Source organism: Dasypus novemcinctus, chromosome 11 (assembly GCF_030445035.2).
Source record: "Dasypus novemcinctus isolate mDasNov1 chromosome 11, mDasNov1.1.hap2, whole genome shotgun sequence".
Lineage (NCBI taxonomy): Eukaryota > Metazoa > Chordata > Mammalia > Cingulata > Dasypodidae > Dasypus > Dasypus novemcinctus.
The window spans coordinates 25,687,766-25,715,405 of NC_080683.1; the positions used below are offsets into that span (position 1 = coordinate 25,687,766).

Genomic DNA, 27,640 nt, shown 5'->3' on the forward strand with positions numbered 1-27,640 from the left:
GGCTCTAAAAAAAAAAGGACAAAGCCCGCCTGGCCAGCCCGCGCGTGCGGACGCGGTCGACCAGACGCCTGCGCAAAACTGAGTGACGGGCGGGCGCAGCCAGTGAGCATGCGCCTTGGGCGGGGGCGGGCCCCCGGCCCGGACACTATAAAAACCGTAAGGACGCGCCTCGTTTCGCTGTCGCGCCCGCCTGGCCTCACACTGGGTGGTGGCGGGTGGCTCTTTGGGAGCAGGCGAGGATGAAGTGCAGGCGGTGGAGGTGCCCGACGCCGCCCGTGACGGGCGCGAGGTGGTCCCCGAAGGCGGGTTGCGCCTGGGAGTCCGAAAGGCGCGCGTTCTGGCCGAGCAGGTGAACGGAGGCGGGAAGGAGGAGGTCGCGGGGCCGGTGTTATGAAGGCGGGGGTTGCTGGGTTGGCTTCGGGGCCGCGGGGAGGAGGGACTTGCGCTTGGACCCGGGCGGAGCCGGGTGCCGCCCGTTCTCCCCCACCTCTCCTCAGCCCAGGACAGAGTCTCTGCCCCAGGAAGGCGCAACTCCATGATGCCGACATCTGGGCGCAGGTGTCTGCAGGCATAGACGCTAGCCCTTTATACCAGGTGTGGTTTTTAGGCAGGCTAAGTTCCAGTTGTGAGAGTGTCTACACCTTGGCGAGGTTGTCTTTCCCTTCCCTCTCTCAGCCTGGGGGTGCTGCCGTGGTAAGTTTTGTTAGGGTCAAGGTGGAGTTTAGATCTCACTTAACGAGGTAGTGTAGCTTTGTTAACGTCCCTCGAAGGTGAATTCCTTACAGACAGGGCCGGTGGGTGTCGGCCGGGAAAGCTTTGGGAGAACCAGTCCGTCCTAAACTGGTAGCTTTCTTGGAAGACTTATTGTTGCCATGCACATCACTCTGCCATTTCTGAAAAATGTTCCTTGGTGCCCTGAGCGGGGATACCAGCAAAAAAAAAAAAGCAAAAGCTATTTTTACTAAAATTTGGAGAGGTCACCGATTGTACTATAATAAAAATGGATCTAGAGGGTTGAGATCTCTAGAGGCAGCCAGAGTGGAGAAGGTAAGCTCCATCAGACATTCCTGTGTACAGGATTTTATTTCTAAGAGAGCAGTGTTTCTAGACAATGATCAGTTTGTCTTGGTCACATGTGGACAAGTGCTTTGGGAGAACAGAATTTAGGGACTTGTTCCTATACAGATTAAGTGGGAGAATGTGAATTACAGGCTGGAGTGGTTCAGGAATTTATTACCTGTTTTATATACCTTTTCTGGACACTTAAACATGTCACACGTGAGGATTAGAAGAAAATGAGGATGCTATGAAATAGGCATTATATTAGTGCCGTTTTACAGAGGATGAAACGATGGCTCAGAGAAGACAGAGAGTTAGAAGAGATAACCCAGTGGATAAAGGGTAGAGCAGTGGAGTCTAACCCTAGCAACCCAGCTCCAACGTGTGTTCTTTCTCCCTGCTGCTTTACTCCTGGAGGAGACTGCCGGGACAGGAAGAAGAGCGCGCAACTGGACAAAGGTGCCAAGGGGCTGAGGACTGATTGGTTTATGATTAGGTAAACCAGCTGGATTTCAGGTTTGGAGAAAACTGGGAAGTCAGGCTAGGGTGTTTTGGAGAGGATGAACTATTCTGTAAATCTGTGGCAGTGTCTTGTGGCTCATAGTGAAGGCACTTGTCCTGTGACAGAGTGCTAGGAAATGCCAGTCAGAATTAGAACTAGAGTCCCTCTGACCCCCATCCCAGAAGGAAATATCCTGGTTCTAGCACTGAAAGTCCCATGTCCTAGAAAACACCACAGTCCCAGTTTTAGTGCTAAAGGTCCCTCTTTCTGGGAAACTTCTCTGTTCTGGATTTTAGCACTGAAAGTCCCACTTCCCAGAAAACTCTTCAGTTCTGGTTTTAGAACCAAAAGGCTTGAAAGCCTCCAGTATCAGGCAAACCTGCACTGTTGGTCAGCCTTCTGTTGGAACAGGTCCTAGACCAGCAGGAAAATAGTTTGGGTGGCCATATCATGAACCCTAAAAGGCCAAGCCACGAAGAAAGATACTGAGAAGGAAAACTTTCTGGGGAATCTGAATTCTGGAGCCACTGAGGAGAAGATTAGGCAGTACTTTGGCGAGTTTGGGGAGGTGAATGTCCAGGGGTGTAGTTTATGCTCCCCACCAGCTGCCAAGGTTGCTCAGTGGGGCTTCTTTCTCATCCTCTCTGTCCTCTGTGGGCCTTCTCTCCTGTGAGTTCCCTTTTGGCCCTGAGGCCTGGGAGGCACTGGCCCTGAGCTTTGCCTCTATTTGAGCTTCTAATAGATCCAAAGAATAACAAAGAACAAGCCTCTGTTTTCATCACTTTGAAATGTCCTGGAGAAGTTCCACACAGTCAGCAGACACACAGGTGAGGAGTCCCTAGCTCTGTATGCCTACCCTCCTGCTACTGGAGAACTGGCCCCTGTTTTAGTAGGAACTGGGTATGGTCACCACCTTTCCTGATTTTGGCAATGAAAATTTCCTGAGATGCAGAAAGTCCTTGTTTTCAACTATGGGTATGAGAGTTTGTAAGAACAGAACAAAAGTCATGAGTAGCCCAAAAGCAAGGGCTGAAAGTAACATTGTCACCAGTGTTCAGTGTAAATGAATATGGCATAGATTATCTACCATCTGTAGTTGCTGGTACTGATTTTTCTTTTGGCTGCTGATATTGGCAAATACATGATTTACGATTTACAATAATCCATCCATTGTTGCATCACCCTGAGTGATGTGACTTAAGAGTCTATTGTAATCATCAGTATTAAGAGCCTCCCTTTGACTTTGCCTGTTCATTAACTCTTATGCTTTGTTTAAAGTGCTAATTTAAAATTATGACCATGTTTTCCAAGAGGTCAGATAATGAAAATGAGAAGAATTATAATACCAACGCCAGCATGACCCTGACACCAAAAAAGAAGGCTAAATGACTGTTATTTTAATGAAGTGGAAGGTCACAAGTCCAGAATGAGACACACAAATACTTCTGAACCAGTCAAAAGTTGTTTGTTTCCCCAAAGGCCACCAATGCTTACTCAAATACAGCAGCTGCTGAATTAGCTTGGGCATACCACACAAACAAACATGCATTATCATATCATTCCTTTGATTGCTCTATGAAACTGAGTAAAACTACATTTTCTGATTCAGAGATTGCAACTAAAATATCCTGTGGGCAAAACAAAAGGGGAAATTTTAATAATAGATGTGTTGACCCCTTACAGTATAGAGCTGATTCTGCATATCTTACCAATAATTGTGCTTTTTACAGTATTTCCACTTCAAGTGCTGTATTCAATCCTGGCAACAAAAAAAATGTTTCCTCTGACTTTTAGGTACTTTGATTTGAAAAATGGAGCTTCAAATCATCTTGCTTTCTATGAAGATTTTAATGAACTGCCAAAATCATAAAGCATGATGGTTGGTATTTTGTCCAAATACATACTAGACTTGGCTCTTCTATTGGTGTATCCAGCAGACAGTACACATGTAAATTTTAGCACATTCCATTCAGTCTATAAACTTCTTAAGAAAATGAAAATATCCCACCTGATCATTGTCCTGCACACGCTGTAAAATACACTGCAATTTGCTTGTGATACGGAGACTTTCATAATGAAAGTTTTTGGTTACTTTTTAGTTTCTTCAAAACGTACAGAAGCACTTAGTAAGATTTTTGACCTCATAGAAATGGAAGGAGTTGCGTCCTTAGACACATGCCTACAAGATGGCTATGATTGCTGCCAGCCATAGAAAAGATGTTAAAATGTTGGCCTGCCATAAAATTATATTTTCAAAGTGTGGGACAAGAACAATGTCCTTCATTGATTTGGAAATACATTGAGGATGAAAATGAAGAAAAGGATTACAGTAAAACAAATTTATATGCTGTTTCTCCAAAACTGTTTGATGATCTTTGAGGCCATAGGCTGTCTAGGAGAGGAAGAACTGACTCCATCTGAGTTGTTTGATGTTAGGTATATGTTGAGACAAAAACTCTTACAGTGATGAAAGAGTGACTCATTTTTTGGAAATAAGATCACTTCAGAACTAAAAAAAAGTGCCACTGGAAAAGGCCATCCAAGTTAAACAGGACTTTCTGTTTCTTTACTAAAACTGTAACTTACTTGGAATCCAACTTCGATTTCACCAGGTCATATTACCTCTATGCTTTAAAACCATTTTCCCTGAGAAGGAGATGTTTAACTTATGCTGACATTCAGTGTGCTTTGGAGTGTTTAAAAATTATGGATATTTTAAAGATGGATAGCCTATTTGATGAATTTATAGGTGCAAAAAACCTGATTGAGAAACAGGTGCTCTGTCAAAACAAGCTCAAAGGTGCAAAGTGGGGGGAAATTTTATTTTATTGCATCATGGTACAGAAAGAAAATATCATAATTTTTTGTTAAATACAGGAAATATCTGTTGGTCCTGTTTTATTAATGTTCATATATTATGTATCTTATTTTGGTTTATAAAGTTGTATTAATAATATCTATGGTATATTAGTGTAGCAATATATGTAAAATTTATAAATAAACAATATACATATATTGAGCTGCTTGCTCAAAATTTTTTTATTTTGATAATGACCAGAGGCCTAAAGAAGCTACATGGGATCTGGAAGGAGAAATGCATCAAAAGTGGACTTTTTTTTTTTTAACGTCAATAACTCCCTTTTGATTTTGGTTTTTAAGAATCAAGCTTTCAAAGCCAGGGTGTCCCTAGAAGAACAGATAGAAACTGAGTTTCTGAACATTTGCAAATGAGTACCAGGCACAGAATCCATGGAGCAGTCAAGAAAAGTGTAACATCCTGTGAGGTCCTGCCTGAGTCTGTTAGGCTCTCCACCTCTCTCTCCTTTTCTCTGATTCTACTTATATATAACCTATGAAAACTCTCTTACAGTAGATTAGGATTCTTAATTTGGGTTCTATCAATCCAGTGATCATCTGAGGATAGAATTCAAGGGGTCTGAGAACTTGGAAGGAAAAATAAATTTCTCTTTTCACTAACTTCTAGCAAATTTTAGCTTAAGGTATCTTTCCATTAGGAATGTAGGCAACAAACTCAGGATTAGCAGGACCCATGATTCTTGTCATCATCAGGAATCAAAGATGTTACGGATACCTCAAAATATAATTTTTTTCTGAACACTAGAACAATTGACTTAGTAGTTGGAATTAGATGAGATAAAGTGCCTAGACAGAACTATTTAGGAGTAATGCTTCCATAACTTGTTGAGCTGTCTTTTTCTGTTATTTATTTTTTGAATTTGAAATAGTTATTTTAAAAAATACCATGTGCTTCACAACTTTGAAATTATGATAATTAGACCCATTCCTAGGTCTTATAATTTAATGTTAGTAAAGAAGCACTATATTACATCATATAATTTAATTTTTAATAAATTGATAACTATTTCAATAAAATTGCCTTTCTTTGCAATCCTGTATATTTGTTTTTTTTTAACAAATCAATTCTACTGGTACATATTAATCATAAAATTCATCCAAAGTATACAATCAGTGGTATTTAGTATAATCACATAGTTGTGCATTCATCACTTCAATCATTATTAGAACATTTTCATTATTTGAATAATAAACAGACAAGAAAATTGTTCACCTCTCAATTTGTTTCCCTTGTACATAGCTGCTATTTCTAACTGTTCTTTCACATTTATTTATTAAACAGTTTTGAGATATGTTCACATACTATATGATCCATCCAAAATGTATAATCAATGACTTTTAGTATAATCACAATGTTGTGCATTCATCACAAAAATTTTTAGAACTATCTCATTAGTTCTTTCAAATCCTGTGCATTTCGTTTTATGCATTTCTCCAAACTGCCAAAGAGATAGATGGCACATCAAGAGCCTTTCATGACTAAAACACTTTAGAAATAGGTAAAGGTACAGAAGCTTTGCTGCACCCTTACCTCATGCTCCATCCTTGCCATCATATGGGGTAAGCAGCACTGGTGATAAGATTTGAGGGGAGAATGCTCCTTTTCCTAACTATTTTCACATGTCCAAGAGTAAGGCATTCCCATAATGTATAGAGTTGTCCTTTTAGATTAAGGAGAAATGTGCTGAATGGGAATAACATGAGGCTGCTTTCAGCTTACATACCCCAGTGGCAGTGGTGGAAAGGATCTGAGAGACGATCTTGTCAGTCACATCTTATGAATCCGGACACTGAAGTCTGGGGGTAAGTTACGCAGGGTAACTGAGGCATTGTCGGAGGGTTTGGGTTCGATTCTGAATAAGAAGAGTGTTCTGAGGAGAAACATGGAGGAGTCTGGGGTGAGGATGAGCATAGAAGGGGACGTTGAGTAGAGCTGGGAGAACAGCAAAGCTAAAGTTGGAAGTATCACTTCCTCCACATTCCAGTGCTTGCCCATTAACTCTCCTGTGATTCTTGAGGAATTTTAAATCCCTAGACCTGACATAAGTTAGGTACGTTATTTCTTGACACGCCTTTCCCCACCCCACCCACACAAAGCAGTTTTAAGCACAAGGAATAGATTCAGTGAACAAAAAGCTCACAAGATTCATGGATATTCTTAGTTAATTTTTAAACCGAAATTCTGCTATTCCCAGCTGCACAGCAGTCCTAGAGCTGCTCGATGAACCCTAAATAACAGCCTTCTTAAATGTTTTGAAGGGCTGTAATACAGGAGACAGTTGGGAGTTATTGTATGTGACCTAGAATGCAAAACTGGAATGAGTAGAGGCTATCGGGAGGCATATTTCCAAGGTTCATTGCTGAGAACAAATTAGATTGGGGGTAGAAAAAATTTTAAGTGCTTTTCATCTCTGGGATGCTGTACCTTTCCCTTCACACTTCTAAACCCAGCAAATCCTGGGCCTGACATATTAAACCAATATCCTCATCTTCCAGCCACATCTAGATGACTCCATAGATGAGTGGGGCGTAAGGAAGGGGATGCAGGCGGCGGACTTGGGCCAGTGGTTAGGGCATCGGTCTACCACGTGGGAGGTCTGCGGTTCAAACCCCAGGCCTCCTTGACCCTCGTGGAGCTGGCCCATGCGCAGTGCTAATGCGGGCAGGGAGTGCCCTGCCATGCAGGGGTGTCCCCCCCCCGTAGGGAAGCCCCACGTGGAAGGAGTGTGCCCCATAAGGAGAGCCGCCCAGCTAAAGAAAGTAAAGCCTGCCCAGGAAGGGTGCAGCACACACGGAGAGCTGACACAAGATGACGCAACCAAAAGAAACACAGATTCCTGTGCCGCTGACAACAGAGACAACAGAAGGGGACAAAGAAGATGCAGCAAATAGACACAGAGAAGAGACAAACGGGAGGGGGGGGGGATAAATTAATTTTTTTTAAAAATGAAGGGGATGCAGACTTTGCAACCAGACAAACTTGGGTTCTAACGTCTACATCCCACGTAGGAGCTGAGAACTTGGAACTTCAGCTCTCACCACTGAAAATGGGGACAGTTTTCTGGCGAGGATGTAAAACATTACCCAAGTCCCCAAAATGTCCCTTGAATGATGGATTAACTTCACTGTCAAAAATGATGCTCCTCACCCCCTCTCCCAGTGCCTGCCAGGCCGGCTCAGCCCCCGGGGAGGCAGCAGGCGCCGCCCCCCCCCACGTCCTGAGTCTTCACGCTGCACTCCACAGGTCAGCCCCGCGCACCTGGGCGGGGCTGGAGAGAGGGGAGGGGAGGGGCGCATGCGCGCCGCTGGGAGGGCGCCGCCGGAAAGAGCCGTCTGAGCCGGGCGTGGGAGGATAAGACGCGGAGTCGCAAAACAGCAGCAGCGAGTACAGCTTCCGGGCTCCAGGTAAGAAGCTTGCTCGCAGCTGGCCCCCCCGACTTCTCCCTTTGCGGTCGCAGGGAGGGCACGGGTTGCAGGTGAACCGTGCATCCCTGCATTTTCTTGCAAAGACGCGGAAATAAAAGGAGACTTGGCCGAGCGGGAGTCTTCACTCCCTACAGCAGTCAGTGATTCAGGAGATTTTGCAAAGGATGAGGCTTGCTGTCCCAGGGATTGCTTCTCTCTTCTTCCAGCAAGTTCAGACAAGTGGAGTTGCCGAGTTTCTTCCTTCTCATGGTTCTGAATCTCAAACCTGTCCTGCTTCTTACCTTCCTGGAGCTAAAGAGGGATGGAGAGGGAAGTGAGACTCATCGATCATTATCAAAACGCTTGTCAGGGTTTTAAACTTTCCAGCACCAGCCGGACTAAACTCGAAGATATTCCTTTCGTGAAGCAGGAGCTCAAAGGTAGATTGTCGATACTCTTAGCATATGAAAATGCTTTTTAGGTAGTAGCTCACGGAAAATCTCTTAATGAGTTCCCCAAATTCTGGAGAACTTGGGGCTGGTAGTGAGTCAGGGCCCTGCCACCTGATTTGATCCGTGGTGCAGTAAATCATTTTACGGCATTGCACCCAAGATGCTTTCAGGCTTTTTCAGGCTTTTCTGAATTCCGAGTAACACGTTTGAAATGGGAATTTATGATGCACGGCGAACATTGCTCCCTACCCCATCCTTGACAGGAACGCAGGCTCTAGCTTTGAGTGCCCCTGACCAAAAGGAGCAAGGGATGTATTTGCTCAAGGTCTGGATTTTTCCTGTGAGAAAAAAATGCCTGCCAAGTATTGGGAATAGGCTTATTTTACCTCCAAGAACAACACTCAGTTAACTGAGGAGACTAGGGGCTAGGTGTTTCCTGGCAATGGAGCTATACTTGAGGATAGAACATTTAAAGACTGTCTTAAGGCGGAAGCTGTTGGGTTGATTCATTCATTCATTTATTCATTCATCCGACAAGTATTTACTAAGCATCCGCTTTGTGTAGGGCAGTGTGCTTGGTGCTGTGGGCATAAAGATCAATTGAAGGGAGTGGGTGTAGCTTAGTGGTTAAGCTCCTGCTTCCCAGGTACAAGCTCCTGGTACTTCCTCAAAAAAAAATTTTTTTTTGAGCCTGGGTTTTATTCTCAAGGAGCTTGATTAGCTGGACGCAGAGAAAGCCCAACGTAAGTAACTACACCTGACAAAAGGAGATTTTCCTGACAGTGTGTCGGGCATCTCAGACTGAATAAGTTCCAAATGGGTTAGTCATTAGTTGTCCCTGCCCCCTCCCCCATCACCCTCTCACCCACCATCTGCTCTAATATTTCCTGTCTCAGGGAATAGCACCAAGTTTTACCTGCCCTGGTCAAATGGTCTAAGCCAGAGACCTAGAGGTGAGTCATCTCTGACTCATCCCTTCCCCTCTCTACATCCAGGCCTGTTGATTCTAATTTGTCTCCATCCTCATTGCCATTTCTCCAGGCCAGTCTCCCAGCATCCCTTGCTTGATCAACCTCATCAGCCTCTCCGTTTTTCTCCCACCCCAATTCAGCTAGAAGTGCTTTCTGAAATTAAAATTTGATGGTTACACTCCCTGTTCTTACGACAGACCCCCCTCCTTCCTTACATGGGTAGTCTGGCCCTGTCTGTCTCGCCAGCCCCATTTTCTTTCTGAGCTTTAAAAATGGGTCTAAAGATGAAAGAGAAGAATAATCATTATATTAGAGCAGCTTATATTCTTTGAGTGCTCACCGTGTGCCAGGCACTGTTCTAAGTGCTTTACAATATTAAATTATTTCTCACAACAACCCTATGAGGAAGATGTTTTTACTCTCCCTATTTTAAAAATGAGAAAACAGTTACAGAAGAGGTTAAGGAAGGTACCTACTGTTACACAGCTAGGTTTGAAGCAAAGCTTACGTTGTGGAATATCATTAGCTCCCTTGAAAGAAAGTCAGGAGGACGGAATATGAGATGCTCATAGGGCTGAACATGGTAAGTCACTGGATGGAAGACAGTACAGTGTGGTCACACCATTAGGCCAAGCAGAAGTGCTTAATCCAGAACTCTGAAGAACATCAGTTCATTTGCATATTCATTTCTTCAGCCAGCCAATTCATTGATCAGAGGCTTCCCTGGCTCTGCTGTATGACCTGGGGAGTGTTGCTTGCCTCTGCCTCAGTTTCCACCTGAAAAATGGGGGTAATATTGATAGTTCTTCCTCAACGGTTGTGATAATGATTAAATGAGTTGATATAGGGAGTGACGTGGCTCAAGTAGTTGGGTACCTGCCTCCCACATGGGAGGTCCTAGGGTTGGTTGATGGTCCCTACTAAAAAGAAGACAAGCAGGAAGCAGACTTGGCCAGTAGTTAGGGCATCCATCTACCACATTGGAGGTCCGCGGTTTAAACCCTGGGCCTCCTTGACCCATGTGGAGCTGGCCCATGCGCAGTGCTGATGAGTGCAAAGAGTGCCCTGCCATGCAGGGGTGTCCCCGCATGGGGGAGCCCCATGCGCAAGGAGTGCGCCCTGTGAGGAGAGCCGCCCAGCGCAAAAGAAAGTGCAGCCTGCCCAGGAATGGTGCCACACACACGGAGAGCTGACACAACAAGATGACGCAACAAAAAGAAACAGATTCCTGGTGCTGCTGACAACAACAGAAGCGGACAAAGAAGACACAGCAAATAGACATAGAGAACAGACAACCGGGGTTGGGGGTAGGGGGGAAGGGGAGAGAAATAAATAAATAAAATAAATCTTTAAAAAAAAAAGAATTTAAAGCCATTAGTTTCTAAACTTTCTTTTTTTTTTTTTTAAGATTTATTTATTTTATTTAGTTCCCCCTCTCCTCTCCCGGTTGTCTGTTCTCTGTGTCTGTTTGCTGCGTCTTGTTTCTTTGTCCACTTCTGTTGTCGGCGGCGGCATGGGAAGTGTGGGCGGCGCCATTCCTGGGCAGGCTGCACTTTCTTTCGCGCTGGGCGGCTCTCCTTACGGGGCGCACTCCTTGCGCGTGGGGCTCCCCTATGCGGGGACACCCCTGCGTGGCAGGGCACTCCTTGCGCGCATCAGCACTGCGCAGGGGCCAGCTCCACACGGGTCAAGGAGGCCTGGGGTTTGAACCGCGGACCTCCCATGTGGTAGACGGACACCCTAACCACTGGCCAAGTCCACTTACCTCTAAACTTTCAAGACTCCTAACTTTAAAAAAAGAAAACAAGCAGACACAGAGCACACAACAGATACAGACAGACACAGAGAACAGCAAGGAGCACAAACGGTGGGGGGAGAATAAATAAAATAAATCTTAAAAAGAATTGATACAGACACAGATAATAATTAAGACCTGAGAATTGTGCCTAGCACATAGTCAAAAACATTATCATCATCCTCATTATTATTTTTGTTTATTCCTCTTTCAGTCAACAAATGGTTTTGAACACAGGTCATCCTACACATTAAATCCCACTGTACCAGTCCTTGGACTAAGGTGAGCTCTTCTGTTTCAACTCTTCTTCCTACAGGTGCTGAGGCTTTTTCACTGTTGCCTTCCTTTTGGTGCCATTATCCCCTTCTGTGCCTCCTGCTCCTTCCCCTCAGACCCTTCCGCACACAGTTAAGTTCTAAGTGACAGACAAGTAGTGAGGAAAGTTGTAAAAATACACTAGAAATCTCATACACATTTCCTCAGATATGCAAAGATGATTATTTTTCTCATGGAGGAGATACAGATCTGCGAACATTAAGAGGGAAGTGGATGTGGCTCAAGGGATAGGGCTTCCGCCTACTGTATGGGAGGACCCTGGTTTAATCCCTGGGACCTCCTGGTGAAAAAGAAGAGAAAGAATGCGTGGTGAGCCAGTGCCCAGTGGCGAGCTGAGTGCCCACGCAGTGAGCCAGTGCCCAGTGGCGAGCTGAGTGCCCGCATGGTGAGTCAGTGCCCATGCAAGGGAGTCATGCAGTAAGATGATGATGCAACAAAAGAGAGATGAAGGGGAGAGTCAAGGTGAAGCACAGCAAAAACCAAGAACTGAGGTGGTGTAATTGACAGGGAACCTCTCTTCACATCCGAGGTCCCCAGGATTGAATCCCAGTGAATCTTAGAGGAGAGAAAATGAGAAGACCAGAAAGAGAGACAGATACAGAAGATCATACAGCGAATGGATACAGACAGCAAAAATAGCAGGGTGGGGGGAGGGGAAGAGAATTAAGTAAATAGATCTTTAAAAAAAAAAAAAGAACGTTAAGATATAAAAGCACCACTGGAAATCTTTGAATATAAAAATCTGCAAGGAACTTTAGACTGCGTCTCTTCCATCCCCTCGCTTTGGTGGTGGTGGTGAGGGGTGTGTGGCCCAAAGACCAACAGCCAGCTCACGACCAATACTCAATACTCATGGACAGAATTTTAAAGGGACTTCTTGTCTCTAGAGACATCGTTGTCATTCAGCTGACTTTCGTGCCAGGGCTTCATTATATTCTTAGCGATTTTCACGGAAGAGCTGTCTCACTAGATAGCTAGTGACAAAGCACATGTTTAGAGTGAATCTTTGGTACAACCAAGAAATAAATACCTAACCCCTTTTCTGTTCTTTGTTTGGGGGAGGAGGGAGAGATTAGGCAGAATGGGGAAGGGAATATCGAAGAATTTTAAGTTGCTGAAGTCCAGGAATTTAGAGGAAACTGCAGTTTGCTGCAGTCCATTTCTATGGTGCAAGCCAGAGGGGCAAGGAGATGGGAGGTAGGTGGTAAGGGCAGAAGTCATGGGAGGAGGTTCACTGGGAAGTGGGCTGTCGAGAGAGTGGTTGCAGGTATGTAGGTGGGAGAGAGAAGACATTCCAGGCATGGAAGTGAAAAGTGAAGATTGTAGTATTATGATCTAGTGAAGAGACTTGATTGGCCAAAGCAGAAGTTTTACTTGGGGAGGTAAAGAAATAGATGAGGGTGTGACAGTTTGAAGGCAATGAAAGAAGAATCAACATGAGGTGTTCCCCTGAATGTGCTTGAGCTTGACAAGGGTAGGGGGATGGTGGTTGAGTGTTGGGATAGATGAAGACTGAACCTCAGTGTTTGCCTCCCTTTCTTAAGGAGACTGGAGAAATTAATTTTGTATACATTTGCTCCCCAGGCCTCTTTTTATTTTGTCTACTTTGCCCCTTCCCCTCTTGCTTTAGAATTGAAACCTCGCCAATGGACCTGCTTGGTTTTGGATATGCAGCCCTTGTGACATTTGGAAGCATTTTGGGATATAAACGGAGAGGTAAGCCTGAACCAAAGTTTTGATCAAAGGGATTTGACATGAGGTGGAGGTTTGTGCTAGGATCATCAAAAGTCTGTGGCTAGGGAAGTGGACTTGGCCCAAGGATAGGGCACCCACCTACCACATGGGAGGTCCACGGTTCAAACCCTGGACCTCCTTGACCCGTGTGGAGCTGGCCCATGTGCAGTGTTGATGCGCGCAAGGAGTGCCATACCACGCAGGGGTGTCCCCCCTGTAGGGAAGCCCCACATGCAAGGAGTGCGCCCCGTAAGGAGAGCCACCCAGTGCAAAAGAAAGTGCAGCCTGCCCAAGAATGGCGCCGCACACACGGAGAGCTGACACAACAGGATGATGCAACAAAAAGAAACGCAGATTCCAGATGCTGCAGATAAGGATAGAAGCAGTCACAGAAGAACACACAGTGAATGGACACAGAGAGCAGACAGTGGGGAGGGGGGAGCTGGAGAGAGAAATAAAATCTTAAAAAAATAAATAAAGTCTGTGGCTGGAATGAGAAGCTAAAAATGTCTTAGAGGTAGCTGAGGACTAGCATGGTGGAAGGGATTCATGGCAGGAAGTGGGTTTTGTGGGGACTACACAATGTAGCATCCCAATGTGATGTTTCTGGGCCTCTCCCTGCCACAAAATTTTGTTACCTTTTTACCTGTCAATTACATAAGCAATTGATTTAAGCTCCTCAGGGCCCCTTGTTTATTAATGGAGGAAGGGTTTCTTTGGTTTAAATAATCATGTGTTGCAAAGGAACATTCTTCAAATACATAGGTATCTGAAGTTGCCTCTTAATCACTGCCTAAAAAGAGGATTGAAAAAAGCAAAACAGTTAATAATGAGTTTTCATGGAGAAAAAAAGGTTAAGATTTCATATTTTACTTTGTTAAGGTAGTGCACTGCACTTATGGTGTCCCATGTTTTTGTTTCTTATATTTTTATGAAATTTTTAAAATCAAGTTTGTATTTCAAAGAATATCTTATTTGTGACATCATTTGGCTTGAGTTGGAGTGAAAAAGCCAGATCTGTACAGTTAACAGTTACCTTCTTCTTTAGAGACTGTGAAAAGTCGAAGGCCAGAAGCACGGTTCTCCCTGGGGCCCGAGGGGCTGCGCGGGCTGGCTGGCTAGAATACGCTACCTCCTAAGGTTCCTTAGCGCCTGTTGGCATGTAGTTAGGTTTTTGCTTGTTGGTCTTATTTTCTCTCTCAACATGTATATCATTGTGGGTTTGTATTTTATGGGGAATAAAATGATGGCATCAAGCTAAGATCTGCAAACAATGACTCAAAAGTTGGTGTTTCGCAGTCTAAAGAGGACTCAGTTTCAAATCCGGCTGATTGTTATTGGGAAAAAAAAATTCTCATTGTCAAAGACATGTCTAAATAACCTCTTACTGATGAAAAGAACATTGGAACATTTTTGCCTGCCTTTTTGAAGGGTGGGGAGAAGGGAGTGTGCGTGTGTGCGTGTGTGCCGCGGCGGGTCGGGGGAGCAGTACTTTATTACTCTAGCCCAAATCTCTTCAGGTTTTACCAACTGGGGGCAACAAATGAAGTTGCATTAGCAGTGAGGGCTCTGATTTCAAGGGCTTGTTGCCCAACCGCATGAGGCTGGCGGCCCCTGGGGATTTTGTGCACTTACAGCAAAGCCCATTCTTGTAGCATAACATGAGTTCAGAACACAAGCCACAGAATCAGGCATCCCTAAATTCTAATCTTGACACTACTGTTTAACTGCTCAATGGAATTGTTTTACCTTCTGGGCCTCAACTCCCCATCTGTTATATGGAGGTTAATATTATAGTTCCTACCTCAAATGGTTGTTAGGGTTAATGAGACAAGGTGTGTAGCACATTTCAGGGAGGGCCTGACATGGGAGTCACTGCTGCTCTGCCAGTTCCTTAGTGACAATTGAGGGGATGTCTTGGGCCAGCGGGCAAAATGCCTTTTTCTAGTTTTGTACTTGGTATTGCACTCTCTAGGCTGCTTGTGGCTCCAGTGCCTTAGACCTGTTGTGTAAAGAGAGCCAACTCTTTCTGGTGCACTTGGAGTTCCCTAGGCATGAGTCCAGTGCAGCCGGGCCAGGAGACTCGTCCAAGGGATGGTGGTTGAGAATAATGCCAGGTATGTTAAAGATGTGGTGTCAGAATGGTGTGGGGTGGGAGGATACCTAATGTATTAGTCAGCCAAAAGGGGTGCTGATGGGAAGGACCAGAAATCCATAGGTTTTTATAAAGGATTTTGGGTGGAAGCTTATAGTTACAAGGCCCTAAGATTACTTCCTCACCAAACTTTGTTGCCACATGTTGAAACAAGATGGCGGGCAATGCCTGCGAGGGTTCAGCCTTCCTCTTCCTCTGAAGGCTCCGTGGAACCAGCTTCTTCCTAACTCAGCTGTAGGCTGATAGGAGGCTCCTCTCTCTCTGGGGCCTCTGCTGTGTCCACGGAGCTGTCTCTCTCCCTCTGTGTTCTTCTGTGTATCTACTTCTCTGTGTTCTTGATTGAGTGTCCATTTATATATAGCCCGCCAAGGGGGCAGGGATGCAACCTGCACACCTTAATGATGTGGTCAAATCAAAGTCCTAATCTTAACTTAAGACATCTCAGCTGACTCTAATACAATCAAAGGGGCTCACGCCCAGGGGAACAGACCAGTTTACAAACATAATCTATCTCTCTTTTCGGAATTCATAAATAATATCAAACTGCCACACGGATAGATCTGAATCCTAAACTAAACCAGCTGCCAGATATAAGTTGGGTAAAAGTGAGGGGCTGAAAGGTTTTCTTGGTGTGGGGCTAGAAGAAGGGCGAGCAGGTGCCCACAGTGGCAGGACTCAGGAGCCTGAGCACGGAGCCTGCTCTGGGCTCACCCCTCTTCCCCTGTAGGTCTCCAGAGACATGCATGTCAGGGAGACACCAGGATCTTGAGGTTTTTTCTGGGCCAGGTATTGCTGAGTGGCCAAAGCCAAGGAAGACTGGAAGGCTTGCTCCGCCTGCACCTCCGCCAGGCCCGGGCTAACCTCACCCCTTCTTACTCCAGTTTGGGGAAGGCTCCAGCCCCTCCAGAGAGGAGCAGGAATGGCGGGGGGGGGGGGGGGGTGTTGCCAGGCAGGTTTCCTGCTCTGAGGAGGCAGCGAGAGCACCTGAAGGGATGCTTGCTTGGGCATCTTTCAGCGCCTTTGATAACCACGCCCCCACCAAGACTGGGCCCCTACACGGTGTGCTGAAACACGGCTCGCCAGGACCAGCGCCCCAGGAAGGGGAACGGGAGGCACCTGGAGCTTCCTTGTTCCCTACTATAGGCACCGAGATTTTCTCAGAATCTTTGCTCCCTTCTACCAACCGTCACTTTCTTGTGAGGGACAGCCCACTGTCCTGGCCCCTTCCTCAGGCAGGATGAATTCTTCCAAGAACCCCCCGGTTCTCATACGCATGGGCTGCTGGTGAGCCCCTGTCCCTGCAGTTTACTGTCTGATCTCATGGAAATTCAGGGAGGACACTGCCACTGCCCCCCACCACACACACACTAACAAGGTTGTGCAGGGTGGGGGTCCTGGCAGTACAAAAATCTTTGTTGCATACAGATCATAGAAAAGATGAGAAAAGGTCATAGAAAAGATCACCTTAAAGTGATTTAGCTACATGTTTCAGAAAATGCTTGAATTTCCTTATCTGATGTCTCCTGCTTGAACATGATCCATTACAAGGAGCCCCCAGTCCTGCATTTATTCAGTATTTATCTAGTGCTCACTATGGACCTGCTACTGTGCTGGGCCCAGGAGAAAGAGCAGTGAGCAAAAAGACATGGATTTCACAAGTAAATGTTTGAGACTCACAGGAAATACCTTGGCTACACATCCGAATTTCCTAAGGACATTTAATAAATAAAAATATCTCAGCCCTGCTCCCCAAGGGATTTCATTTAAATAGCTTCTAATTAGAAGGGTGAGTTCCAAGAAGCAAGGATTGTGTGGGTCTTCTTCATAGTGTCACCAGCATGTAGCTCACTGTAAAATGCACAGTGCCCTAGTCGGGGACATGGATGCCTGGGGGCTGGAGGTGCCCTGGTGGAGACATGGATGCCTGGAGCCTGGGGGTGCCCTGGTGGGGGACATGGATGCCTGGGGGCTGGGGGTGCCCTAGTGGGGACATGGATGCCTGGGGGCTGGGGGTGTCCTAGTGGGGGACATGGATCCTTGGGGGCTGGGGGTGCCCTGGTGGAGACATGGATGCCTGGAGCCTGGGGGTGCCCTGGTGGGGGACATGGATGCCTGGGGGCTAGGGGTGCCCTAGTGGGGACATGGATGCCTGGGGGCTGGGGGTGTCCTAGTGGGGGACATGGATCCTTGGGGGCTGGGGGTGCCCTAGTGGGGACATGGATGCCTGGGGGCTGGGGGTGTCCTAGTGGGGGACATGGATCCTTGGGGGCTGGGGGTGCCCTGGTGGAGACATGGATGCCTGGAGCCTGGGGGTGCCCTGGTGGGGGACATGGATGCCTGGGGGCTAGGGGTGCCCTAGTGGGGACATGGATGCCTGGGGGCTGGGGGTGTCCTAGTGGGGGACATGGATCCTTGGGGGCTGGGGGTGCCCTGGTGTGGGCATGGATGCCTGGGGGCTGGGAGTGCCCTGGTGTGGGCATGGATGCCTGGGGGCTGGGGGTGCCCTGGTGGAGACATGGATGGCCTGGGGGCTGGGGGTGCCCTGGTGTGGGCATGGATGCCTGGGGGCTAGGGGTGCCCTAGTGGGGACATGGATGCCTGGGGGCTGGGGGTGTCCTAGTGGGGGACATGGATCCTTGGGGGCTGGGGGTGCCCTGGTGTGGGCATGGATGCCTGGGGGCTGGGGGTGCCCTGGTGTGGGCATGGATGCCTGGGTGCTGGGGGTGCCCTGGTGGAGACATGGATGGCCTGGGGGCTGGGGGTGCCCTGGTGTGGGCATGGATGCCTGGGGGCTGGGGGTGCCCTGGTGGAGACATGGATGCCTGGAGCCTGGGGGTGCCCTGGTGGGGGACATGGATGCCTGGGGGCTGGGGGTGCCCTGGTGGAGACATGGATGGCCTTGGGGCTGGGGGTGCCCTGGTGGGGACATGGATGCCTGGGGGTTGGGGGTGTCCTAGTGGGGGACATGGATCCTTGGGGGCTGGGGGTGCCCTGGTGTGGGCATGGATGCCTGGAGCCTGGGGGTGCCCTGGTGTGGGCATGGATGGCTGGGGGTGCCCTGGTGGAGACATAGATGCCTGGAGGCTGGGGTTGCCCTGGTGGAGACATGGATGGCCTGGGGGCTGGGGGTACCCTGGTGGAGACATAGATGGCCTGGGGGTTGGGGGTGCCCTGGTGGGGACATGGATGCCTGAGGGCTGGGGGTGCCCTGATGGGGACATGGTTGGCCTGGGGGGGACATGGTTGGCCTGGGGGCCAGGGCCCTGCCAGTGGCCCTTGGCGCCTTTCCCTTTTCTTAATGCAGTCACCTTTGTTGAGTCCTGACACCTTGAGGCTTGAAAGCTTGGTAATGATTCAGACCAAACCGTCACTTGGTGGTTGCTTGATTATACAGCACCAGTCTCTCTACCTCTATGAATTGAAAGTGCTTTTTGCACCTTATTTTCCATCTTTGCAACCTCACAGTAAAAATATGGGGGGAAAGAAAATAGAAAAATATAAAAAACTCTTTTTTTGTCATAAAGAAGTCAAACTAATTGCCCAAGACCATACAATCAGTGACAAAGTCACTACTACAAAGAAGCTTTTCTTACTCCCTCAAGCAGTATTCTAACCCCTGCATTCTTAGGCGTGCAGGGTTCCTCGGCCTTGCATTCGTGATTCAGTATGAAATCGTCATTTTTATAAACGGCCCTCAAATAGGAATATATTTAATTTGGCTTTGTCCAGTTAAAATGCTCAAGTAGGAATACATTTGAAAATGCATGTTTCATAGAGATTTGCTTTCTGACTTCTTTTCTTTCTTTCTTTTTTTCCAGGTGGTGTTCTATCTTTGATTGCTGGTCTTTTTGTTGGGTTTTTGGCTGGTTATGGAGCTTACCGTGTCTCTAATGACAAACGAGATATAAAACTTTCACTGTGTAAGTAATGTATTTTTCACAGTTATGGAGAATTTTATTGATAACTTATACTAGGTTATCACGGCTATGGATAACTTTATTGAAACCTATACTAGGTATATTGGGAAAATGGCAAGTGACCAAATGCAGGTGTTGAGGCAAAACACAAGTCTTGTTCCATTCCACACAGATCAGATAAAAAATAATGGTACCGCTACCATGCCTTCCAACTCAGAAGTGTATTCCTGTAAAACTTGTTAATGAAAAAATAAAATTTGGAAAAAGCAAGAACTTATTCTAGATTTTCTATGAACTCTCCTAAATGCATATTTCAGATAGTTTTTTGTTGCTGAAAAATACATAAAAAGAGATAGTCGTGCATTATTTTATTTAATTCACAAACAGCTTTTAGATCCTGTCCTGCTCTAAGACATAATCTAGAAAAGCAAAGTTGACCCATTTTTAGTTTCTTCCCTTGTTGGGCTTGACAGGAAAATATCTACAGAAAAAGACAGCTGTGTGTACCTAAAGCTCCCAGGACACTCAGCTTGCTTTAGTCTAGCTTGAAATAGAAATACTGTGAAGATTTGGACGACTAAGCCAAGAAAATCATCTTTATTTGATTTGATTATTATTCAATGTGACATGGTGGGGTTATGGAAGAAAACACAAATTAATAAAGACAAAAGTGTCTCAGTTCCATGTTTGAGGAAGAAAAAAATAATTGGTGGTTTTGCTTTACTTATTTTAAATAGGGGCTAGGGATATTTCTAATAATGAGATTGCATTAGAAGATAAAAGCGTATTAGCAGGAAGCGGACTTGGCCCAGTGCTCAGGGTGTCCGTCTACCATATGGGAGGTCCGCACTTCAAACCCTGGGCCTCCTTGACCCGTGTGGAGCTGGCCCACGTGCAGTGCTGATGTGGGCGAGGAGTGCCCTGCCACGCAGGGGTGTCCCCCGCATAGGGGAGCCCCACGCGCAAGGAGTGCGCTCTGTAAGGAGAGCCGCCCAGCTCGAAAGAAAGTGCAGCCTGCCCAGGAATGGCGCGGCACACTTGGAGAGCTGATGGCACACTTGGAGAGCTGACGCAGCAAGATGATGCAACAAAAGAAACAGATTCCCATGCTGCTGAAAACAACAGAAGCGGACAAAAAGAAGAACACGCAGCAAATGGACACAGAGAACAGACAACTGGGGCTGGGGGAAGGGGAGAGAAATAAATAAAAAATAAATCTTAAAAAAAAAAAGCGTATTAGCAAGATATAGATATATTGAGCTTTTTTATTCATATACATTTGATTAATTTGTTTCTCTTTTTTGCTAATCATTTTATTTTTTATAGTAATAATCTGTTTTTCTTTGAAAGCTATTAAATTATGACAGCAATGCCAAAATCTCTTATATAAAACCACCTTTCTCTTCATGTTGGTACAGCTCCTAAAAGGCTACCTGCCGTGATACTCTTAAATATAATATCATTACTTAGTTGTTATTTAGTAAAAAACAATCAGCCTTCTAAAAATACTGATCATTTTCATTACATTCAGCTAATTAAACATTTATTGCATCTCTCTCCAAGTTGCGGGTAAACGGTGTTTGTAATGTAAAGATGAATAAGACACAAATCTAGTCTTTAAGGAGTGTCCTGTAAATAGACATTCAGGTTAGAAAAAGACTTTCTCTTTCGAAGATATTTCAAGAATAGATTTTAACATATTCATTTACCCAGAAAGCTTCTTTCTGATAAAGTAGTTTATAAAGTATTTCAACAGAGCTCTTTAATGTTTCAAGAAAATTGCAACTCAGTAGCTATAGACCTAATAATTGTTACATTCTTTGAAGGAAAGGCAGGCAGTCGATACCGTTTTTTCACACCCGAGCACTGATAACATGTTTGAAACTGGTTCATGGATTGGTTTGTGTTTCAGTTGTGGCTTTTTTTCTGTCCACCATCATGGGTGTGAGGTTCAAGAGGTCCAAGAAAATAATGCCCGCCGGGCTGGTTGCAGGTTTAAGGTAAGAAGAGCTATTCTGATCTCTAGTTACCTCTGTCGTCAGACTGAAGTACTGAATTCTTGGCAAAGATGAGTTTAAATTTAAAATGAAGTAATTTTTATTATAGTAAGTGTGACTGTAAAAACCTTATAATAGCAAGGATTCAGTCAGCCTTTGGTTTACTAATGTGCACATGAGCATTTTTATTGGATTCACTTAATGTTGCTATCGTGTTTGATCACCTGTATATACTCTTTTCAGAATCAAGATCCACCTGCCTGAGACAGTAAATGTATTATTTTAAATCTAATACCCAGTCTCTCTCAGAGTTGGACAGATTGACAATCTGATATATTTTGAGTTTTTAAGGGAGAAAAACTTTATATTTCTTTAAAAAAAAAAATAGGGAGCCTTATATGTCTCTTAATTTGATCCTGCCAGTAGTTCTGTCCATGAGAGTAAGCATATTTTCAAATAAAAATTCAGAGGTAACATTGTTCGTTCCCTGTGGAAACCACCTTTATATGTTGAAAGCCATAAAATTTTAAAGGAAGATTCATTTCCTTTGATATACATATTTACACTTTTTGGAATTTATTGCAAAGAAATAATGAGATGTACGCAAAAGTTGGTGTTCATTGCAACTTTATTTCTAATGGAAAACATGATAAACTGAAAAATTAGAAACAACCTAAAGTTCACTAGGAAGGAATTGTTTCAATAAATGTTAATGGCATATTGGGTAAGCATTTCATGTCATATTTTCAAAAACTATTTAGTGACATTGGAAATTCTTTATGATGTATTAGGAGAGAAAAAGCAACTGAATGTAGTGTGATCTCAAGTAAAAAAAAATGTATGTATAAAAAAAAAACAAGATAGGAAGGAAATACCTCAAATATTATAGCGTTTATCTCTGGGTGGTAGGATAATAAGTACTTTTAATTTTCTTCTTTCTACTTTCACATAGAATTTTCTATTAATGATGACATATTGTGTTTATAATTAGGGGGAAAAATGTGATTACAGCGAGCTGCTTTGAGTTATAGATAGCCCTGTTCTAAAAATGATACTTGGTGTTGGGAATTGTGAGGAGTGGAGTTCATGGATCAAGAAGAGAAGATCCCAGTTATCAGAAAGTAGCTGAGATTGTAATACCACCCCCCGCCCCACAATTGCTCCTGGAGCATTTTTTCAAGTTGCTTTACTAGCTTTTGAAAGTTCTGTGCTTCTTTCCAAACCTCTCATTCATAAATCCTCCTTCCAGAGTTTCAGACCAGTGAGTTCTGATTTTTCTTGTTCATTCAGTGAGCATTTTTCAGTGGCTAATTTGGTCATGTCTGGAACTTAGTACAGGGGGAGAAAGAAGCCACCCCAGCCCAAGGAGGAGAGAGCTCTGGAAGGCAGCATTGGTGGCAGGCGACTGGGTGGGTGCACGGCCCTCATTGCCTTACACCAGGTCTGAGTGACCCTGCCTTGGCCTTTTCTTATTTTGATCCAGCCTCATGATGATTCTGAGACTTGTCTTATTGCTGCTTTGAGAATCCAGAGGAGCTAAGAGCAGAATTCACCTCATTCTACTGTGGCAGCGGAGCAAACTGTATTTAAGAAATCAGTCTCAAGAAGGAATGTCAGTTTCATTTGACGTTAGAAACAGAAGTAACACTGTCGCCTCTAATGTAACACTGGCTTGAGGTGGTGTTGTTTTTTAAACAAAACCTTTAACTGTTTTCTGATTGTCAAGCACTGCTGTTATTAAAGGTGTCTAATGAATCATGATAAACTGCCTTTCATTCTATTTTTATATTAATATATGTGGTATTTTTGACAATTCTGAATATTAATGTCTCAAGTAAATTTAAGCTACACTTTATCAGATAATGGAATGCCTTGAGTGTAATTACAAAATGCTGATTGATTGTATCTATTTGCCATTTGTATTGTATTAGAAATTGCCAGAAATTATGTTTTTTCCCTTTTAATTGTATTGCTGTGTTATATTTTTCCTTTAAAAATTTCCATTCTCAGCATATTTTGTGTACTAACAGAATGTTACTTAGTATTCAAATAAAAGACATTCAGTTTTAAACCCACTTCTTAAATTTTAATGTCTTTTCTATATATATATATATATATATATATATATATATGAATGATCTTTGACATTTAAATGTGGAGTTATTAATGAAAGGAATTGAGAGGGGGAGTTATTTACCCCAAAAATCTATGCCTCCTTCAGAGCAGAGGTATTCTTTTTCTCTGAAAAAACAGTAATAATTCTGAAACAAAAATGATTTTGACTCAAAACACCCCTTCATTTTTAGGTGTAATTCTCACTTTCACCATCCTAAGCACTTGTAAGCTGCAGCGTGAATGCCAAGAGACCTGAGGCCCAGCCTCATTCTTCCACTTTCTGTCTGGGAATCAGTTTTCATCCTTAAGGAGCAATTTAAGCTAAATGGTCTCCAAGACCCCTTACAACTCTAAAAATCTGCAGTTCTGGGCCCGTTGGCTGTATCTCATGTCAAGCCCTTTCAACAGATGACATGGTGTGTGGAACCCCAGTGGATAACAGCCAGGCAATATGGTAGTGTGAAGTCTCTCACCTTTCCCAGTGACTTTCAAAGAGATTAATAAATAATTAAGGGAATGGGGGGAAAAAAACCTACCAGTTTAACCAAATAGAAAACCTATATAGAATCATTAGAAATACTAAAAAAAGAAATATCCCATTAGTCCTAACAGTGCCAAAGACGTTGTTGCCACCAGCAAGGCTGGGAGAGCAGTCACTGCTGGGCTGCTCCTCTTGTTTGCCAGCTGCCAGAGATCATTCACAAGAACCTTCAGATTCAGACTGACATCACCTTAAATGCAAACTGTGACTATTCTACTAAAGTAGAAACTAAATGTGAAATTGGTCATAGAAACATATACTTTATCTGGTGGTAAGATAATAAATTAATATACTCATCTTAATATATGTCTCCCATCCCTCTGTCCCCCCCTGCCCACACACACATTTAATTAATGGTGTTTCTTATATTTCATTATAGTTTAGAATTGAGAAAATAAAGGCAATTGATTTTCTTTTGCTGAGTTTCAAGGTGCCCATTTTGATTGATTCCCACTGCCAATTCTCTAGGGATTGAAAGCTTAAGAATCGAATCTACTTTGAAGCTGTGCTGTGTCCTGGATTTCTCAAAAGGTGGAAGTGGGTGATGCTAATGTATGTGTTGTCTAAAGAAATCCTTGGCATCCACATGCTTGCTTGTGATTTTACTCTTTTGCAATAAGTACTGTGCGGAAAAATTCTTATTTGGATGGTTCTGATTAATTCGTGTTTTACTATTTTATGAGATCCCTGGTGCCTCCTAAAAACAAACAAATGGAAAAATCAACTCTCATTGGGAAGCAGATGTAGCTCAGTGGTTGAGCTGAGCACCTGCTTCCTGGGTTCATTCCCCAGTACTCCTAAAAAACAAAAACAAAAAAACTTCAGAAATGTTCTGAACATGGGAAATATCATAATCTTGTGTGCTTTTCATTTCCCTCTCACCTCCCATTACCTACCTTGTGAGCCTCCAGAGAACGGTGTCACCTCTGTAGCCTGGATCGGACACTCTTCAGGTCCGCGATGACATTCTATGCTTATATCATCCCAGGCAGGTTCCTAAGGTGTGCTGTCCTTAGAAAGGTGCTTTATTTGCAGGGAGAACATCATTCTCCAAGAGAACCACATCTCATTTTTATGAGCAAAAATTCTTCTAATAGGACTTTCTGTCCTATGGGTAACTGAGTCAAATTTGATTGATTCACAAAATGAAATATTGGAGCAGGAGAACACTAAGGTATGTTTTTGCCTAAAAATCTCTGGTTTTGTGATACTCAGGCTTGGGCTCAAGAGTCAGGGAGACTTGAGTGCAAACTCCAGCTTTATTAGTTGTATGACACTGGTCAAATTACTTTGCTCTTTTAAAAAAGCTCCAGGTGCCTCATCGGTAAAATGAGGATAATAGTAGTACCTCTTTCATGGAGTAACTATGAAGATTAGATGAGGTAACGCACGCCAAATGACGCACCGTAAGCACCTAATAAAGGGCAGTCCTGGCTTTAGTACTGTTTATAATGGTGCCATTGTTACTATTTTTAACCCCGAGAGAGGTTTGTGTACTTCCTAGGGTTGTACAACAAAAACTTCGGGCACTGGAAACAGTGTTACACAGCCATTTCATTGCCAGTATTAGTAAAATTATAAAATGAGGAGCTCTCAAATTATATGCTGAGCACTAATGAATATATTAATTCACATGCTTTTAAAGGAAGTGATATGGAGAAAGCCTGGGGTGTACAATAGTCACGGTTTGAGCATCTCAGTGGAAGGGGACTGATAGTAAATGCAATCTAAGGGAAAAGTACCACCTACGGAGTTAGGGCATTTGTAATCTGTGCCAAATATGTAGGTAGTAAATAATATGCATTGCACAATTAGCCTCTAAGATTGTTGATCATGATAAGTATATTTGTATGTGTGTATTAAATCTTTCACTTAAAACCATTGTTTAATTTAACCCAGAAAGTCACTCATTTTTTAGCAAATTCTAGTTTTCTTCATCCCTTCCCATGTTTACGGATTATCATAAAGATACCAGGAGGTTAAGAACATTGGTAGTTTAAAAACTGTCCAACCTTGGTGCTAGGGAGGGATGCCCTAAATTTTTGCTTAAAGCTTATTTTTCAGACATTATTTTTCAGCTGTTAAAAATGCAGAGAGATGAAAATAGTGTTTTTAGAACAAACACATTTTTTCATAACTTTCAGAATTACATAGAATTCTGCCAAACCTTTGTAAACTGCCCTGAGCCCTGGTGCTATCCTGTGTTTTCTAAAATTAATATCCTTTTCTTCCCAGCTCACTGATAGTGTAGGATCCCCTCACCCCACTCCTCTTTATAAGATTATTTTACCCTGGACTTAAATCAGGTGACTGAAGTTTTTTTATCAACACCAGTGGTGCTGAAGTTATATATATAGCATAAAATCTTAAAAAAGTAAAGTCCAAAAGAACAAGGCGGATGTGTTTTATAATTGCAATTGAAGGAAGAATTCTGAGCTTTTATAAATGGTTCTGGGATTTTTTTTTTTTTTTTAAGATTTATTTCTCTCCCCTTCCCCCCTTCCCCCCCCCAATCTGCTCTCTGTGTCCATTCACTGTGTGTTCTTCTGTGACCGCTTCTATCCTTATCAGCTGCACCGGGAATCTGTGTTTTCTTTTTGTTGCGTCATCTCATTGTGTCAGCTCTCCGTGTGTGCGGCACCATTCCTGGGCAGACTGCACTTTCTTTCGCGCTGGGCGGCTCTCCTTACGGGGCACACTCCTTGCGCGTGGAGCTCCCCTACGTGGGGGACACCCCTGCGTGGCAGGGCACTCCTTCCGTGCATCAGCACTGCACATGGGCCAGCTGCACACGGGTCAAGGAGGCCTGGGGTTTGAACCGCAGACCTCCCATGTGGTAGGCGGACGCCCTATCCATTGGGCCAAGTCTACTTCCCTGATTCTGGGATCTTTTATTCACCAATGAAACTCTTTATTTTCAGTTTTCTTTGTTTTTCTCCCTATTGCTGCAAGTTATAAAGAAAAGCAACAGTTTGTTTTCTACTTTCTCATAGACAGGGAAGATTCTTGTGGCTCTTTCAAGGTAGTATTCAAGATTGATCTCTTCAGGCAGAGTAAAAGGAACATAATCATGACACTCAGGTCCTTCAAGCCTTCCAAATACATGTCTGTCCGAGAGAGGGTGATAAATCAAAAGAATTTCCAGATAAAGGGAACTGTCTTTTCATGGGACAGAGAATCATTTCAATCAGTGCCTCATTTTCACCTGCCTGGTTATCATGTGTCTCACTATACCATGAGCTAAAGCCAAGTTTTTCTACCTGCATGCTGTTCTTTTGGAGTATTAAGAAAAATTGATCTGAGAGATATGGAAACTATAAGACCAAGTATATGAATAATTATATATACATGCATATCAACTATGTAAAGCTAATGTTAATTAAAACACACACAAAGTATTAAAATAATGCTGAAGTGGTAAATTGGGCAAAGATTGTATTTGGCTGTTTTAATATTGTAATAATAGTGACATTGTCCATGCTGATTCAGGTGGGGGACTAGGTAACCAAAGGCCTCTCTACTGCCAAAAATCTCTCCCGAATTGAGGGTTCTCAAACTTAGCTGACCAACTTAGTAAGTCACAGGCTTCCTTGCAAGCTGCCACTTGTCACCACCCACGACTCTGTGCCAGAATGAATGTAAGGATGGGTACTGTGTTTGTCAGTACCCCATGGCAGAGTGAAAAGAGTACCAGTCATAGGGAAATCTCAGTCCTTATTCAAGATGAGTCTATTAAACTTTTTGAACCACAGTTTCTTTAGCTTTAATCTAGGATAGAAGTGGG

The 27,640-nt window shown here is 44.0% G+C and overlaps 1 protein-coding gene across 6 annotated transcripts; it reads left to right on the top strand.

Moving 5' to 3' along the window:
* The first annotated feature begins 121 nt into the window (after nt 1–121).
* Nucleotides 122–23,275, top strand: TMEM14A (transmembrane protein 14A). Of its 6 annotated transcripts, XM_058306883.2 has the most exons (7): nt 235–349; nt 6,154–6,241; nt 11,276–11,343; nt 13,028–13,113; nt 19,105–19,206; nt 21,116–21,203; nt 22,684–23,275. In XM_058306883.2, the coding sequence occupies exons 4-7, from the start codon at nt 13,044–13,046 to the stop codon at nt 22,721–22,723; spliced, it is 300 nt and encodes a 99-aa protein (XP_058162866.1). In that variant the 5' UTR covers nt 235–349; nt 6,154–6,241; nt 11,276–11,343; nt 13,028–13,043; the 3' UTR covers nt 22,724–23,275. The 6 variants fall into 6 exon arrangements, with proteins under 6 accessions (XP_058162865.1, XP_071074624.1, XP_058162866.1 ...); XM_058306882.2 differs by lacking the exon at nt 6,154–6,241 and having other exon boundaries at nt 122–349; XM_058306880.2 differs by lacking the exons at nt 235–349; nt 6,154–6,241 and adding an exon at nt 7,727–7,843.
* Nucleotides 23,276–27,640: the final 4,365 nt, after the last annotated feature.